The 17,400-nt window shown below is 48.5% G+C and overlaps 1 protein-coding gene across 1 annotated transcript in view; it reads left to right on the top strand.

Annotated features, from left to right (window-relative positions):
* The window catches only part of WNK2 (WNK lysine deficient protein kinase 2), a 133,216-nt gene that overhangs the window by 82,297 nt on the left and 33,519 nt on the right, over positions 1-17,400 (top strand). Inside the window, exons 10-17 of the mRNA XM_054387277.1 lie at positions 3,718-3,912; positions 4,923-5,471; positions 9,007-9,321; positions 12,128-12,177; positions 14,641-14,806; positions 14,887-15,003; positions 15,124-15,291; positions 16,082-16,127. Of these exons, the coding sequence (XP_054243252.1) occupies positions 3,718-3,912; positions 4,923-5,471; positions 9,007-9,321; positions 12,128-12,177; positions 14,641-14,806; positions 14,887-15,003; positions 15,124-15,291; positions 16,082-16,127 (1,606 nt within the window). The remainder of the gene's footprint in view (positions 1-3,717; positions 3,913-4,922; positions 5,472-9,006; positions 9,322-12,127; positions 12,178-14,640; positions 14,807-14,886; positions 15,004-15,123; positions 15,292-16,081; positions 16,128-17,400) is intronic.

Below are 17,400 nucleotides of genomic sequence, written 5' to 3'. Positions count from 1 at the left end.
TGTATGATCAAATCCCCTCCAAACCTGTGTGTCTTAGAGGTATGGACAGAGCAGCTCCCTCAGGTGGCTGTGAAGCTTCACTTGCCTCTTTGGGCAAAAGCGTTGCCAGCCTGTGAGGAATGCAGCCATGGACCTATGCAGCCATGGCTTCAACCCTGGAAGTGTTCAGAGCAGGGTTGGATGGGCCCTTGAGCAACCTGGTCTAGTAGGAGGTGGAACTAGGTGCTCCCTAAGGACTCTTCCAAACCATGCAATGATTTTATGACCTGTCCAGTGTGGTAACATTTCTGTGATTCTACCAAAAGCTTGGCTGGCTTCCTTGGGACAGATTCACAGATTGCATTGGGTTGGAAGGGACCCTCAGAGGTCATCTTGTCCAACCCCCCTGCAGTCAGCAGGGACAGCTCCAACTAGAGCAGGCTGCCCCAGGACACAGCAAGTCTGATCTTGAATGTGTCCTGCAAGAAAGATGGGACCAGACTTTTTAGCAGGGCCTGTTTAGCATCTAGCCTGAACCTCCCCAGGTGCAGCTTGGAACTATTTCCTCTGCTCCTGTCCCTTGCCACCAAGGGCACTGAAACCTCCCTTAACAGAGCTGTAGAGAGCAATGAGGTCTCCCTCAGCCTCCTCTTCTCCAGTCTGAACACCCCCAGCTCCCTCAGCCCCTCCTCTAGCCCAGAGGCTCCAGGCCCTTCTCCAGCCTCATTGCCCTTCTCTGGACAGGCTCCAGCTCCTCAATGTCCTTCCTTGCAGTGAGGGCCCAGAGCTGAACACAGCACTCGAGGTGTGGCCTCCCCAGAGCTGAGCACAGGGGGATGGTCACCTCCTGTCCCTGCTGCCCACCCTGCTTCTGATCCCAGCCAGGAGGCCATTGGTGCTTTTGGCCACCTGGGCACTACTGGCTTATGGTCAGTTGACTGTCAGCCAAGACCCCCAGGTCCCTTTCCAGCTTTGCTGTCTCTTGAAATAATTCTGTCCCTGATAGTGAAAGCATTTAATAGTCTGTCTTTGTTTTCTAATCTTGCCAGGAAGCCAAATAAAACCCTGGCTTTTTATATTATTATTCTTAGAGAAATAGGTAAACTGATGAAGTTTCTGTGCAGAACTTCCCAGAGCACTGTGGTACCTCAGAGGCAGCAGTAAGTGTGGTGCTCCCAGGGTCTCCTGGCATGATGCCATGAGCAGTGGACATCTGCAGCCTTTCCTGAATGAATGGTAGGGCAGGTCAACAAGAGGATGGGAAATCAGGGTGAGAAAATGCATCTGCCTAGCAGAATGAACCCTATTGATCCTATGTGGACATCCACTGCTGGCTCAGGCATAGCAGACCAGGGTTTCATTGATTCATCTCACCTGGAGTTTAGCTTTCCACTGTGGGAATCTGTGTATTTATAATGCCAAGGTTTTAATGAGGCAAAGTTAGCATAATTCATTGGGCTATGTGTCCCTCCCTGTGCCTCACCCACTTCACAGGTGTTTTGTCAAACACAACTTGGATTTGAAATGGAGGCTTTGAAGCTGCTTATTTCTATGAGTGCAGTTTTTCTGCTTTTAGCTTGGTGTCCTCTGGAGTCAAAGGCAGGTCAGCAGCCTGTGTCAGTGTACTCAGGCCTCATCTGTGGCAGCCTGTCTGAGCTGCAGATTAACCCAGCTAGGGATGGCAAAGTACCTGAGCTGGCTTTGGGTGCTGCAAGGTTTGGTACCTGCAGCCCAGCACTGTGTGAGGTGAACGTCCTGCCCCCAAGGTCAGGTCGGATCTGGCAGGAGTTCCTGATTGCAGAGCTCAGGCTGTGGGATGAGTGGTGTCCTCCATGCCAGATGGGCTCCATCTCAGGCAGTTTGCTCTGTCTCATCACTAGTGCCAGGCCAGCTCCTGCCAAGCCCCTTTGTTTGCCTCAGTGCTGTCATTCCCTTGAGTCTGGGACTTTAACTGGGAAAATGCCCCTGCTTTCCCAAACCTAGGATGGCAGAAACTGTAGTACAGAGCTGCAGCACTGTTTTGTTCTATGACAGGCACAGCCAGGCAGGAGTAACAAATGCTGCAGGAGCTGTGCTGGTGCTGTGCAGAGCTCTTCAGTGCCATCTCCAGCACCTCTTGCGCCGCTTGTGGCATTCAGTGCATTCAGCCCCCGGCACTCGATACCAGCTGCCAAATGCACTTTTCTTCCCTGATCCTTGTGTTGTACCAGCCGAGGCTGAATTTTAGCTATGTAAGAGTGTGTGGTGGGTTGAGATTAACCCCAAGGAATTGGAAATTACCCCCAGAGTAAATTAAAAAAAAAAAAAAAACCAAAAAAACAAACTCAGAAGCAAAATGATAGTTATATTTACAAAAGGTAACCTAAAATCTAGAAGTATAAAATGCAATGAATATGTACAAAATATACTTGCATGTATTTACAATTCAGAAAAACAAAGACAAGGCACCATACCCCCTGCCCTAGACAGTCCAGAGGGCTGCTTGCAGGCTCCTTCACCAACCCCCCTTCCCTCCCCAGTGCCTCACAGACACAATATGAGCCAGCAGAAGGTCAGCAGAGAGATAAGGGAGCAAGCCATGCAAAAAGAGAGGAAGTGAAAAGGAGGCAGAATAGTTTGTACAGCAAACTATCCTAGTCTGCAAGCCAATGGAATGATACAGACATATCTATATTAGTGTTTTGTATCCAATCCCCTCCTTTATTTACCTTCTACTCAAAGGTGTCCAGAAAGTTCCGATTCTTGTTTATAACTAAGGCACTAGCCAAAATATCAGCCTTAAACCGTAATGGAGTGGATGGATCTTGCTTCCTTGATACATCTTCTACAGGTTTATTGTATTAATGCCTAAAAACTGTTGGAAGAATCTTGACACTAAGGAAGTGCAGAGCAAAGCAGGATGAAGCTGCTGTACATTGGTGAAGATGGAAGGTTATGATTTTTGGCTTTTCATTTCACAGTTCCCTGTTGTCCCTCAGGGTCTGTGCTGCAGAGTCTGGGGGAAGCAATCAACCTCCTGGTCCCAAGTAGGTCACTCAGTGTAGGGCCTCAGTGCCATGCTTCTGAAACAGGAGATATTTTTAAAGTACTTTCAGCATTAATGAGAGGGACTGGAGAGGAAGATACCAGGAGCTTGGAAAATGCGAGAGCTTGTTACTGATTATTTTCAGCTTTAATGCAGCTTCTTATTTCTGTGGCAGGCTAGTGGAGCACTGTTTTCCCTGGAAGGTTAGAACTGCTTTTTTGACTCCCACATTATTACTACAGCCCCTCAGAAACAACTGGGATCCAGCTTTTACAATAATATTGTGTTTTATTCGTGTCACAGATACCAAGTGTTGTGCATTTTGGTGTCTGCTGCATTCTGCAGTCAGCTTTTGAATGCCAAGACTAGCTGGGTAGGATCTGCAGAGTGGGAATGAATCTTTAAAGTCAGTAGGTGGGGATTTTACAGGGCCAGCTAGAGTAAACTCTGGGGCTTACAGAGTCTGAGTCATTACAAATAACCTTTCCAAGACAGTTACAACTTGTCTGCTCAGGTAATGGATCTCTTATTTAAAGGTGTTTTAAACACAGGCTCTTGCATGGTGTTTAAATGAGGAGCCCCCTTCTCAGCTGGAAACCATCCCAGCTCTGAGTGACCTTTGTGTTCTGTGTGGCTTCAGCTAGAGGGGTGGCTGTGTATAGTGAACTGCTTTCTTCCTAACACACTGTGACTTTTTTTCTTTTCTTTCCTAGCAGCAACCCATATCACAGCAAGCTTCTCTGCAGCAGGTGCTTGCCAGCCAGCCAGTTTGCCCAATCCAGCCTGCCACCCATCTGTTGCCCCAGTACCAACCCCAGACCTCTCAGGTGGCAGCTAGCAGTACTCCACTGAAACCCCTGCAGATATCAACTGTGCCACCTCAGCTTCCACCAGTGGCCCCTTCCCAGGTAACACCTTTGAATACACTTAAGTACACATGGTTTGCAGTATTGTGAGGCTGTTTTGAATGCATGCCAGTTTAATTAGTCCAAAAGAATATAGCTTTGTCCTAAAGGCTGTGTTTTTCTTTAGCCTGGGTTTGTGTTTGGTAAAGCAATACTCCCCTTTGAGAGAGCCTTTCTCATGCCTAGAGAAGCCAGTCAATGGCAGTTACAGAATGCCAATAGTTCCAGTTATGGATTTCTTTTTTTATTTGCACCTTCCCCTCTGGCATATTTTCTTCCCCATCCCAGGCTTCAGGGAATGAGAAGCTGCCCAGTTGTTTTTTCCTTTTTTTACTGAGCTCCTGACTTCACCACTTCCCCCGACCCACCCCCTCTTTTGACCTCTCAGCCCTGTTTCTGCCTTCACTAGCAGGAACAGAGCCTTTCCTTGGCCTGGAAGGGCTGGTTGGGGCTGAGTGTGTTTGCCAGCAACAGCCGCCCTGGTGTGAAGCAGCTTGCACCAAAGAGAAGAAGCTTATGTGATGTCAGGGTGGTTGCAGTTTGCTGCATCACTGGGAGGTTTTGACTGTGAAAACCCTTTCCTGGGTCTTCCACAACACCTGGGTTGCAGCCAGCCTGCTTGAAGAGGAGATTTGGAATTGTCTGACTGACTTCTGCATGAAAGAGTTTGGTGTTTGGCCTGGGCCAATTCCTTTTTGTTTTTGCTAAAAACCCAAGCAACTTTTAATCGCTTTGTTGCTTGATGGCTTCAAGCTAGTGCTGGAAATAGTTTTAAGCTTCCAAGGTACAAAAAATGTCCCCTAAAATGAATTTTTTTTCCTCTTCTACTAATGATTTAAGCATAAATGGGTTTTAATTAGTGGTGATAAGCCTCAGGAAAGGAACGGAGGTGATTAACAAGCAGACCTAATTATCATCACGGCACAGGGGATTCTCACCTACTTGTATGGCAGACGAAGCTACATTGTACCAGCGAAGCTCCTGCAATTTACGTGCTGTTATATTTTTTCCAGATTCCTCAGTTTCCTGTCATTCCTGCAATCACACCTCTGGCAGGACTTGACAGCCTTCCTCCAAACCTCTCCGACATACCTGCCGCAAATGTGCCCCCCATACCTGCTCCTTCTCAGTATTTTGCTCCGGCTGTGATCCTGCCCAGCCTGCCCATGAACCCCACTCTGCCCATGGCTCCGAACTCCCCTGCCCTCCCCATGCAGGCGGTCAACCTTCCTCACACCACCGTGGCTTCTCTGGTCCTGCCTTGCCAAACCATAGTGCCAAATATGTCAGCCGCTACCATACCGCTGCTCGCTGTGGCCCCGCCTGGGGTGCCAGCACTGCCGCCCCACCACGGGGTGCCCCCGCTGCCCCCGCAGCCGATGTACCAGCCCAGCTTCCAGCAGCTCATGCCCAGCGAGGCGCCCTCTCCCCACCACACACAGAGCACGCCCGTGGTGTCCCAGCCACAGCAGCCTGCGCCGCAGCAGCCTCCGCAGCCGCTTCAGCCAGCGGTCATCCAACCCTCGGAACAGGCTCTGGCTGCCCCGGCCGCTGGCCACCAGGTAACCGCTGGGCAGGGGGCTGCGGTGGTGCTGGACTGCAGGGGGGTACTGAGCGCAGGCCTACCCAGGGCTCGCTCCGTGGCAGCACAGGGTGGGGAGGGTTTTTTCCTGGCTCTTAAGATGCTTTGTTAACTTCTCCACTTTGGCTCAGGATGTGGTTGGTGGAGCTGTGAAGTCAGGTGTAGCAGGTGAGATCTCAGAACCAGGGGCAAGTGAATGTCACAAGGATATAGGGAATAATCCCAAGTGCTTTGGAAAGGGAGCAGCAGAGGAGTGCTTTGCGAGTGCCATCTCCAGTGTGAGAGCAGCAGAACAGGCTGAGCCGGGCCAGCTGATGCCTTGTGTGGTGCCGAGGCTGAGGTGTGCTCCTGGCACATTTTTAGGATAAAAAAATAGCTATTGCAAACCACATGGCCAAGGGCAGAGGAGCATCCAAACCCCATACGGTTCTGTGCTGTGAAGCAGTAGCTCTGTAAAGAAAGGCTCTCTGCAATGCTGGCTGGGTAGCGGGTGCTGAGCACCTCCCAGCTGAGCTGTCCATGGGAACATGGTGTAGATTGTTCACAGAATTGTCAGGGGGGAAGGGACCTCAAGGATCATATAGTTCCACCCCTGCCAGCCACCTCACACTAGATCAGGTGGCCCAGAGCCACATTCAGCCTGGCTGCAAAAACCTCCAGAGATGAGGCTTCCACCACCTCCCTGGGCAACCTGTGCCAGTGCCTCACCACCCTCATATGCAATCTTCATCTCCCCTCCTCTAGCTTGGATCCATTCCCCCAAGTCCTATCACTGCCTGACACCCTAAAAAGTCCCTCCCTAGCTTTCTTGTAGCCTTCAGATACTGGAAGGCCACAAGAAGGTCTCCTGGGAGCCTTCTCTTCTCCAAACTGAACCCCAACTCTAGTTATATAAGGCTTTAAAGAAGAACAGCACTGCTCTTCTGCCACAGCTGCTGTTTGAGCAACCTCCACTTAGGTGGCAACTGTTAGGTGTTGTGAAATACATCCTGTCTTTATTTTTATCCACACTAAAACCTGGAGTAATAATTTCATCTCAGCTCCAGAACCTGCAGAGAGCATGTGGCAGTGGAGTCGCGTGGCCTAGTTCTCGTCTGAGGCTTGATTTTTGTTTTTTTTAATACATTCTCTAAATAGTCTAAATCTTTAGGTGATGATTCCTTCAAAAAGGAGAAATTAGGCAGTTTTACCTAGTATTGAAAAGCCTTTTTTTCTTCCCTATTGTCCTTGCTTTCCTTTTTTTCCCCTCTTCCCACAATTCCAGTCCCTTTGGACAGATACATCATCTACCTAAAAAAGCAAAACATTCTGATCTTAAACGTATAGCTCCAAGGGAGTGTTATGCAGAATCCCAAAATGGTCCCTAAAGTAGCTGGCATCTGATGGCATTGGTTGTGTTCCCATAAAGCTCTTATGCACAGGAGTTATTCTAATGTGACGAAGAAATCCACCAAGAGAAATGAACCTTCCTGCCTGTGTCGAGGAACAACCTGCAGGGCCAGGGCCTCGCTGCTTGGCACACCAAGTGTGCAGGGGGGCTCAATGTGGGAGCTGAATCATAGAATCATAGAATCAAGAAGGCTGGAAGAGACCTCAAAGATCATCGAGTCCAACCTGTCACCCTACACCTCATGCCTATCTAAACCATGGCACCAAGTGCCACGTCCAATCCCCTCTTGAACACCTCCAGGGATGGTGACTCCACCACCTCCCTGGGCAGCCCATTCCAATGGCCAACCACTCCCTCTGTGAAGAACTTTCTCCTCACCTCCAGCCTAAACCTCCCCTGGCACAGCTTGAGACTGTGTCCTCTTGTTCTGCTGCTGGTTGCCTGGGAGAAGAGACCAACCCCCTCCTGGCTACAACCTCCCTTCAGGGAGTTGTAGACAGCAATGAGGTCTCCCCTGAGCCTCCTCTTCTCCAGGCTAAACAGTCCCAGCTCCCTCAGCCTCTCCTCATAGGGCTTATGCTCAGGGCCTCTCACCAGCCTCGTTGCCCTTCTCTGGACATGCTCCAGCAATTCAACATCTTTCCTAAACTGAGGGGCCCAGAACTGGACACAGTACTCAAGGTGTGGCCTAACCAGTGCTGTGTACAGGGGTACAATGACCTCCCTGCTCCTGCTGGCCAAACTATGCCTGATGCAGGCCAGGATGCCATTGGCTCTCTTGGCCACCTGGGCACACTGCTGGCTCATGTTCAGCTGCTGTCAACCAGCACCCCCAGGTCCCTTTCCACCTGGCTGCTCTCCAGCCACTCTGACCCCAGCCTGTAGTTCTGCATGGGGTTGTTGTGGCCAAAGTGGAGCACCCGGCACTTGGATTTGTTGAATGCCATCCTGTTGGACTCTGCCCATCTGTCCAGCCTGGCAAGGTCCCTCTGCAGAGCCCTTCTACCTTCTAACAGATCAACACCTGCTCCCAGCTTGGTGTCATCTGCAAATTTACTGATGATGGACTCAATCCCCTCATCCAGATCGTCAATAAAGATATTGAACAGGATGGGGCCCAGCACTGATCCCTGGGGGACACCACTAGTGACAGGCTGCCAGCTGGATGTGGCACCATTCACCACCACTCTCTGGGCTCGGCCCTCCAGCCAGTTCCTAACCCAGCGCAGAGTGCTGCTGTCCAAGTCATGGGCTGACAGCTTGGCCAGGAGTTTGCTGTGGGGGGACAGTGTCAAAGGCCTTGCTGAAGTCCAGGTAGACTACATCCACAGCCTTTCCCACGTCCACCAGGCTGGTTACCTGATCATAGAAGGAGATCAGGTTGGTGAGGCAGGACCTGCCCTTCCTAAATCCATGTTGGCTGGGCCTGATTCCTTGGCCATCCTTCAGGTGCGCAGTGATTGCCCCCAAGACAATCTGCTCCATGATTTTCCCTGGCACTGAGGTCAGGCTGACAGGCCTGTAATTCCCAGGTTCTTCTGTGCGTCCCGTTGTTTGTGTTACATTGGAGGTTGAATGTTTGAACTAAGTGGAATAATATTTGTTGTTAAATTGGGGTTGAAGTGTTTGAAGTAAAGAGAATGATAGTTGTTCCGTAAGACACTGGTGGCTAGGCAGTAAGGGTTAGTTAGGGTTAATGCTCCTGGCTCTACACATATAGTAGGGGGGTTAAAAAGTTCCCATTTAGGTTATGGCTGGAGGTGGGTTTTTTCTGCATGGACATTGTGGTAGGCTTGGTGAAAGCAGAGCAAACTCTTCAAGACCATGAACTCTAATCAGGATGTTCATTTCTTAGCAAAACATGGCTTTGCTTCTACAAATGAAGCAGTGCCTGAGCAATACACAGGCTGCCATAATTCCATGGGAAGATCCTCAGATATTTATTTGGTTCTTTCAAAGCAAGTTTAAGCCCTTCAGCAGTTCCCTTCCCAAGCAGAGGCCAGGCAGATGCAGTCTCACTGCAGAACTAGAAGCCTTTCACCGTCAGCCCTGGTGGCTTTAGTAGCTTGTCACATAAGTGGCTGTAAGCAGAGCCTTGTTTTAACAGCTGTCTGTTGTGTTGCAGCAGATGCCTGGACACTCTCAGTATGCTTTGGAGGCTGGAGCCCAGGTGCCCGTGCTGCCTGTGCAACCTTCGATAGTCATGTCACCGCCTTTGCAGCTGCAGCCCGACCTGCTGCCTCCCCGCGCCGCTCCAGAGGGCCTTCCCCAGCTCCATGGCAGCCTTGCTGCAGCCAGTCCGCCTGTCCCCATAGAGCACTGCCTGCCTCTTCAGCCTTCTGGTCTGCTGCAACTCCAGCCAGAGCTTTCCCAGCCACTGGGCCAGCAGCCCCCAGCTCCCTGCTCAGCTATCCAGGCAGTCACAGAGACATCTCAAGAGGTAGAGCCCTTTCCTCTGAAGTTACTCACCAGCCTCACCCTTCACCTTCTCTCTTACTCCTTTGTGGAATGCTGGGCTGTGGTGGGTTTAGGAATTACCCCCCAAAGTAAATTTGGAGAATTACCCACAAAACGAATCACCAAACTAGCTCAGAAGGTTTTGGAAACAAATGAAGCTATATTATTTCACAAGGGAGATGGTCCCCTCTCACTGAGGAGAGCCTCCTGCTAGCACCTCTGGGTCAGCAAATAATTAGCTACTGCAAGTGAAGCTGGAAACTGCATGTTCCTTGTGAAAGGTCTCCTTGAAGTAAGGAGGCAGCAGGATTAAGAACGTCTTTGGCCATAACTGAGCACAAATACAGAGATATAAATGACGTTCTTCTAAGTGTTGTGGGGCAGTAGGAAGCTGTTCTGTAAAGTTTCATCCATGTTTTGTCCAGTCTTGTTTTAAATGTCTCAAACACTTGTGCAGCCAAACATCATTTGCCTGAAGAAACTGCTTCATAATCTGATTCTTCAGCATGTAACAGCCCTTCATGCTCCTCACCCTGAGCCTTATTCCCATTTCATTCAGTGTTGTATCCTCCTATATTGTCTGAATTCTAGCCTAGCCCTGGGATTTTTGTTTCTTCAGCTATTTGTAGACATTCCCAATTCTCAGGGGTCATATAAGCAAGATATATTTTACTGGGTTTTTTTAATAGAGCTGTCAGCTCCTCCTGTCTGCTATTTTCACTTTTCTTTCCACTTCCATAGTTGTTTAACCTTCAGTCTTGACAGAATGTCCTAGAGAATGTCTCCTTCTCTTCAACTCTTTGCTAGGTATCCATAAGCAAAGCCAAACAAAGCTTTTGGCATCTGTACCAGTTTTCAGTAAACTGATTTGTTCTCCACTTCTGAATGGAAATGTCCCTCAGCAGTTCCACTCCCAGAAATGTTCCTCTTGAGGCTCTCTATTCTGAGCTACCTTTCCTTCCAAAGTAACAGTTTCTGTCTTTTCAAACTAAGTCTCTTTTTTCACCCCTGCTTTCCTGAAGCTCTCACCTGTCCTGACTGCCCTGCCCAGCTACTAGAGCTACAGCTTAGCTCCTCTTCCAGGAGATGCTCAGTAAGGATGCTGCTAACACTGAAGCTAGATTCTACTTCCCCACATTGCCTGTCCTTCTAGTGGCAGCCTAATCCTTGTCAGATTCCATGCTGTGATGTAGATCTTATCCTGGTGAGTTAGCTGTGGCACAAATGGTAGAACCTGTCTGTAGTGCTTTGCTTGCAGAAGTCCTGGGCAAAGCCTGGCTGTGTCAGGCATATCCCTTCCTCAAGGTCTTTCTTTGCAGCTGCCTCTCCTCCTGTATGCACAGCTCGTGCCCAGTTCAGTGTCAAAGCTACAGCCAAAGCTACAGTCCCAGCAGAGGTGACCAAGCCTCACTGTTACTGACCAGTGTGATGAGGGGGCAGAGATTGTCCTACATTACCTGAGAAACCCATGCCCACTGAAGCACGTGGCTGTGCTGTTACTTTATCCTCTTCCCAGGAGCATTTAACTACTGTTTTGCTAACTTCACTCTCATATTTCACATGTAAGTTAAGTCCCTTCTCTCTTTCATTTTGTATCGTTGGATGGTCAAAACAATCAGCATGCTCCCTGTGCTGATTTTATGACATATATAGCCAGGGTTTTCCTGGCTGCAAGAGGAGTTTCCTATCTGTATACATTCAGAACACTGCATTTTGTTGCTGCCCTGCCATAATGTTGTTACCTCTGTTGTTTCAACATGTGGCAGTCCAAATGGATCAGGCAAATGTGATTTCAGAAGGGCCTTTGTTCTTTGCCTTCCCAAAATTGAGATACATTATGTCTGTATTCTCACTCTTCATTAATTTTGCAGCTTTATGAAAGCTGCAGTCAGGCTTGGCATGGCATATGTGTGGCATTATAAGCAACAAGGGGGTCTGAGTGGTCAAACGCTCAGCTTGCAGCTCCAGCCTGCAGCTGCACTGCTGTGAAGGTGTAGCGATGGCAGCCAAGAGGCTTGTTACTGGCTGGATGTCCAGAGATGAGTTTTATAAACATGTTTTCACTAATACATATATAAATATATATACCTAGGGGGGTGTATATATATTTATTAATATAGGCGTGTGTGTGTGTGTCTGTGTCCATAGAGGGTAAGCACATAGGGCTGGTCCCGTCGTCACCACACATTCTGTGGCAGCAGGGCTGCCAAAGTCACACACTGCTGGCACTGCAGCCTTTGGGGGAAATCTCTGTTACCTAGAGAGCAAGAGGACATGTTGTGAGGGTGGTGTATTCAAATGATGCATTTTAATTCTTTCATTGGGAAGCTCCCCAGAAATTCTCACAATAAGCTGAACTGCGTGGAAAATACTTAACATGTTTCAGGAAACTTGCACAAAGCAATGAAACAAATGAGCTCGCACTCTATATCCATTCAAAGATAGAATGAGGTAGATGCTGATGTGCATTTGTCCTGCAACCAAGTTTTTCCACTGTGGGGAGAGCTGCCTTGATTCTCTTACCCCCTCTTCTGCTTTAGAGACAGCAGAAGGGAATTAGCAGTTCAGTGGCTCTGCTTTTAGAGGTGGTTGTGCACAGGTACTGATGCTTTGGAGAGAGGTGATGTTGGGAGGGTAAAATGGGATGTTTCATTTTTACTGAGTTCCAAGAATTCCTTAGAGAGAGTGGTTTAGGATTACTGGTGTCTCAACAGCCAGACCTTTGTTAAAGGTGTTTTTCATCTGCCAATACAATGCATTTACTTAAATGACTTTTTCTTACATTTTAGGAGCAGGCAATGCAAGACAAACTTCAAACTCTGTCACAGAGCTGTGAAAGGTATCATCATAATCTCTTTGGCATAAGAAATATTTTCTTTCTGGAGGCTCTTTTTCCTCTCTTTACAAGACTAGGCCAAATGCCTGGCCTTTGCCTTGACTGAGAGAAGAGTTGGCACGAGCTCAGCAGAAGATGGAAGGCTGCATGTCTAGGGAGAGAGCTGCCAGGGTTCTGGGTGCAATGTGCCTATTTTGGCTCCTCCAGCTCTTTTAATTCTTTAGTTTGGGTGCTGCAGCATGTATGTATGTAGCCTTGATGTATGTACAATAGCTTTCCTTTCAGCACATAACTTCTCTTGTTTAAAGATACCTGTGAGTCCTGGGCTTGCTGGTGTTCAGTCTGTATAAGGCCATGCTACACTAGTGTGGCTGGGTGGGTAGTTTACTCCCTCCTTAGGAATAAACTGAGTCTTCCTCTATCACCGTCTGGAAGAGCTTTCCCCAGGTATGTTATGGGGAATGGTGTACTGGTGAGAGATGAGTGCTGAGGCTCTCCAACACTTGGCCAAAGCCTGTTGAGTGGCTTTGCAGTGCGCGAGGTCACATTCCAGCCTAACAGTGCTCATGGTGGAGGTGACAGTAAAGAAACTCCAGGGCCAGCTCAGCACTCTGCAGAAACAGAAGCACGTTTCAGTTGCCAGCTCTCACCTGCCTGTGTCTGTACTCAAAAGCAGAAGGGGAAGCAGCAAGGTTTGGTGGAAACAGTGAGAAAGAGCCCTGGCGAGGAAGGTTGGCTACTGGACTGGAGTTGGGGCAGTGACTGCTGCTTCAGGGGCAGGACTGCTCTCTCCAGGTATCTGCTCCTGTGCTGTGGCTCCAGCAGGAGCAGCAGCAAGCAGGTCTGTTGTCAGGGTGTGGGTATGACAAAGGAGATAGGAGCAGTGAGTGCTCACAAGCAGCTGAGTGCCTTGCCTGCTGCAGGAGCCAGTGCCACAGCACCAGCTTCATCTGTATTGAATATAAATCTTTGGGGTTAGCATTTCAGTGACCCCTTTCTGCTTTCCTGAACAGACAAGATGAGTTCAGCTTATGAACTTTGAAGACGCTTCTCTCCAAACTGTTTTCACTCTGCCCCACCAAAAGAGTTAGCCTGACACAAGTCAGTGCAACCCTGCAGCCTGAAAAGAGAACGTTTTTTTTCCCAAGGATTTGGCACTTTAAAATAATGATGAAAAGTAAAATCTAGATTTTATGACTCTAGGTTAGTTCTGGCTGTAAATGAGACAAAAGGAGTTCTTCTTGTCTGTCAAGTCTGTTTGGAAAGGCACATCACATTTCAGTCATCTTTTGATTCTAATTTGCCAGTTCCAGAATGGTGCCTGCCAAGCACCACAGTGAGTCTGGCAGCCACAGAGGGAGGCCTCCCTGTCCCAGGAGCATGGGCCACTCAGCACTGGAGCTGGGCTCTGCTTTTGAAGGCTGGAGGGTACCAGCACATGACTCAAGTGGCTGTCAATTGCAGCAGAGATGTGCTCTAGAGCAGATCCTGTGCACAAAGTGTGTTCACTTCCCTGACATGTGAGTTACATGTACAGGGTAGCTACAGAGGGAGCTGCAATAAGCTGTTCTGTGCAGCTAGTGCAGGACCAGGAGTAAAAGCCTTAAATTTAAGAAGGGGGATCTACAGGTTAGATCCATAGCTTCTTTTATGCCTGTAGGGCCAAATGAGTACATGAACAAATTGTCCAGGAAGGTTATGGACCCTCACAGGAGCTTTGTGAGATCGGTTTACGCAAACCTCTGCGAGGACTGGTACAGATGGAGCTGATCATACCCTGGGGTAATAAGTAGGCCAGGTGGTTTCCCAAGGTTCCTTTCTGACATGGTTTTGATGGACCTTTGAAAATTTCCTGCAAATTACTTGCCTGTTGATGTTTTCTGCATGTGTCCTATTGCAGTAAGGTTGTTAGCAGTTACTGTTTGGCTGCTAAAAATAATGTGCTGTTGCTAGCTGGTCATCAGGGGTATTGTGGCATGAAACCTCCTTTCTGATGCCTGAGAACTGCAGAGAGGAGAAGCAGCCTCTCATGGGATACTGTGCTGACTCCTCACTCTTCCTTCATCTCTGGCAAGCATAAACCAACCCTGCTTAGACCTTCTGCTGTGAGTGCAGACAGGCAGGAGCTGAGAAAACCAAACCTCAGAAAGGGAGGAATTTATGCAGTTCAGAAAGGAAGGCTGAGGACCCCTGAAGCCAAGGGATTAGGGGCTTGCAGTGATGTATTAAGAATGCTGAGGTTTTTCCTGTGGGCTTGGCAGAACTGTTAAGATCATTTCTTAGTAGCTGTTTTAGCCAGAATGTACACCTGTCCTGGAGTAGTTTCCTTCATGTAACAAGCTCCGTTTGGGCCAAAAGAGAGTCGAAGTGCACTTCTTTTTGCAGTGTCCATAGCTGTGTGTCTTACACTGTCACTGTGTGCGGCAGTGCCTTTATCTGGGGTTTTTCTTCCTTTCTCTCACAAAGCTACATGAGTCCAGATGTTGCGTCAGGTAAAGAGCTGAGTGACAGCTTTGAAGGAGCACTAGGAAGCAGCAAACCAGAAGGAAAGGCTTCAAAGAAACACAAGAAGTCTACACGTGCCCGTTCCCGCCAGGAGAAGTCCAGCAGGCCCAAGCTGACCATCCTGAATGCAAGTACAGCCTCCCTGAGGGCAGCGCTGGAACCCCTCTGGCCTGGCCATCAATAACCCTCGGTACCCTTTGCCTGCAGGTCTGCAACACAGGAGATAAGATGGTGGAGTGCCAGCTTGAAACACACAATCACAAAATGGTGACTTTCAAGTTCGACTTGGATGGCGACGCGCCGGAGGAGATCGCCACTTACATGGTGAGGCTGCAGCCAGCTGCTTCTCCTCTGAGCTCGCTGGCCACGCTTCCTGGGAGCTGTGAGGTGAGGCATCAGCTGAAACGTTGCTGTTCTCCTCTGCGTTCTGATGTGGCCCTGTAGGTAGAGAACGAGTTCATACTGCAGAGCGAAAAGGAGACATTTATTGAACAAATGAAGGATATTATTGATAAAGCAGAAGATATGCTCAGTGAAGATACAGAGGGAGAGCGAAGTTCTGATCAGGGAACGAGTCCCCAGCAAGATACTGACAGACTGGAAATGAATGAGGTAAGAAATGGGAAAGAAAGATTTCTGGTTTAATTCCTTTTTCTTAACAGCCAATTACTGGAAATTAGTTTTACATCCTGTGACAAAAAAGTAAGTTTTTTCATAGCTGAAAAAATCAGACTTCTACTCCATTAAAACTTAAGAGTGCTCCTTGGGAAGATCATCCAATCAGAGAATCATTAAGGTTGGAAAAGACCTTTAAGATCACGGAATCCAACCATAACCCAGCTCCTGTGATCACCAAACTCTATCCTGAAGTATCACATCTCCACACTTCTGGAACACCTCCAGGCATGCGGACTCCACCACCTCCCTGGGCAGCCTTTTCCAATCCCTGACCACTCTTGCAGCAAAGAAGTTGTTCCTAATATCCAACCTAAACCTCTCCTGGCACAACCTAAACCTGTTTCCTCGTGTCCTGTCATTAGTTACTTGGGAGAAGAGACCAAACCACCCTCAGTCCAATCTCCTTCCAGCGAGTTGTGGGCAATGAGGTCTCCCCTCAGCCTCCTCTTCTCCAGACTAAACACCCCCAGCTCCCTCAGCTGCTCCTCATATATGATGTCCTCCAAAGCCCTCAGCAGCCTCACTGCTCTTCTCTGGACACCCTCCAGCCCCTCAATGTCTTTCCTATCCTGTGGCTCCCAGAACTGAACCCAGGACTCAAGTTGTGGCCTCACCAGGGCTAAGTACAGGGGCATGATCCCTGCCCTACTCTTGCTGGCCACACTGTGATCCAGGCCAGGAGACAACAAATTTTTACTTTGGTTTTGCTTTTGTTTTCTAACAGGACAAGCGACAGTCTCAAGTGAAGACACCTGTGTATCAGCAGAATGGTGAGTCTGCCTTGGAACCCAGACTTCACCTCAAGCTTTAAAGGCAGTGAGGAGTTTTTGAGGGAGTTTGCTAGAATCAGGAAGAAACCCAGCAGTTAGTGGGGACTGGAAATAGATCTAGAAATATGAGTGGCCCCTGTGAGATGGGAGGGCTAACCTGGGTGCATCTAAGCTTTGGGGTTGCTTGGGAATGTCCTGAATCACACAAGCAGTGAAGTCAGGAGGGTGCAGGCAAGCAAACTGTTTTCACAACTGTAACTACACTTGCAAGGGAAAGTTAACTGTTTGTGTTAGTTACACAGTGGAGATTTCTAACTCAAGTTTTCAGCTGCTGCAGTATTACAGGGGAGGTCTGGGCCATAGACACTATCACAACTTAGGGGGTTCACAGACAAATGGAAGGGCACTGGCCTTTGATTCTCCGAGCATGCTGGTGGGGAAAACAAAACCACTGTGGAAGGAAGCATCATTTCCCACATCCTTCTTGCTGCACATGGCACTGTATGCTTGCTCCATGCACACAGGGCTGAATCAGGACTTCTTTGACAGGTGCAGCAACTGGGAATGGTCCAAACCAGACTTTCTGCTCAAATGATCTAGTTTATTTTTTGCCTGTAAATATCACCTAATTTTCTCAGTACACTTTTCTTAGCATAACATTTCTATTTCTACTAATGAAAGTGTGATGGTTTGAAAGTTACAAAGTGTTGGATAGTTCTGGTTTGCCATTCAAACATGAGATAAGATGTGGAAGGAAATACTAGTTAGAAAGCTTCCATCATGGAAAAGTTAAGCTGGATAAACTCTACAAAATGAACAAATTTTTCACTGTGAGGGAACTGTCACAGTGCTACTAATAACATTTTTGTGTATATAAATATTACCCTTCTAAAAGTATTAACACTTGAAAACAAAGCAACTTAAAACCTGTGAAGGGGACTACAAGGATGATGGAAAGAGACAAAGGCCTGTAGGGACAGGACCAGGGGCAATGGCTTCAAACCAGAGAAGAGCAGATCTAGATTGGATGTGAGGAACAAGTTCTTTATTATGAGGGTGCTGAACACTGGAACAGGTTGCCCAGGGAGGTGGTTGAGGCCCCATGCCTGGAGGTATTCAAGGTGAGGCTGGACAGGGCTCTGGGCAACCTGATCTAGTGGAGGATGTCCCTGCTGAGTGCAGAGGGGTTGGACTGGATGAGCTTTGGAGGTTCCTTCCAGCCCAGACCATTCTGTGATTCTATGTGGTAGGATCAGGAGGCATCACTGTCTTG

Source organism: Indicator indicator, chromosome 15 (assembly GCF_027791375.1).
Source record: "Indicator indicator isolate 239-I01 chromosome 15, UM_Iind_1.1, whole genome shotgun sequence".
NCBI classification, from domain to species: Eukaryota; Metazoa; Chordata; class Aves; order Piciformes; family Indicatoridae; genus Indicator; species Indicator indicator.
The sequence above is the reverse complement of the archived record's forward strand: the minus strand, read 5'-3'. Positions and strand labels throughout refer to the sequence as shown.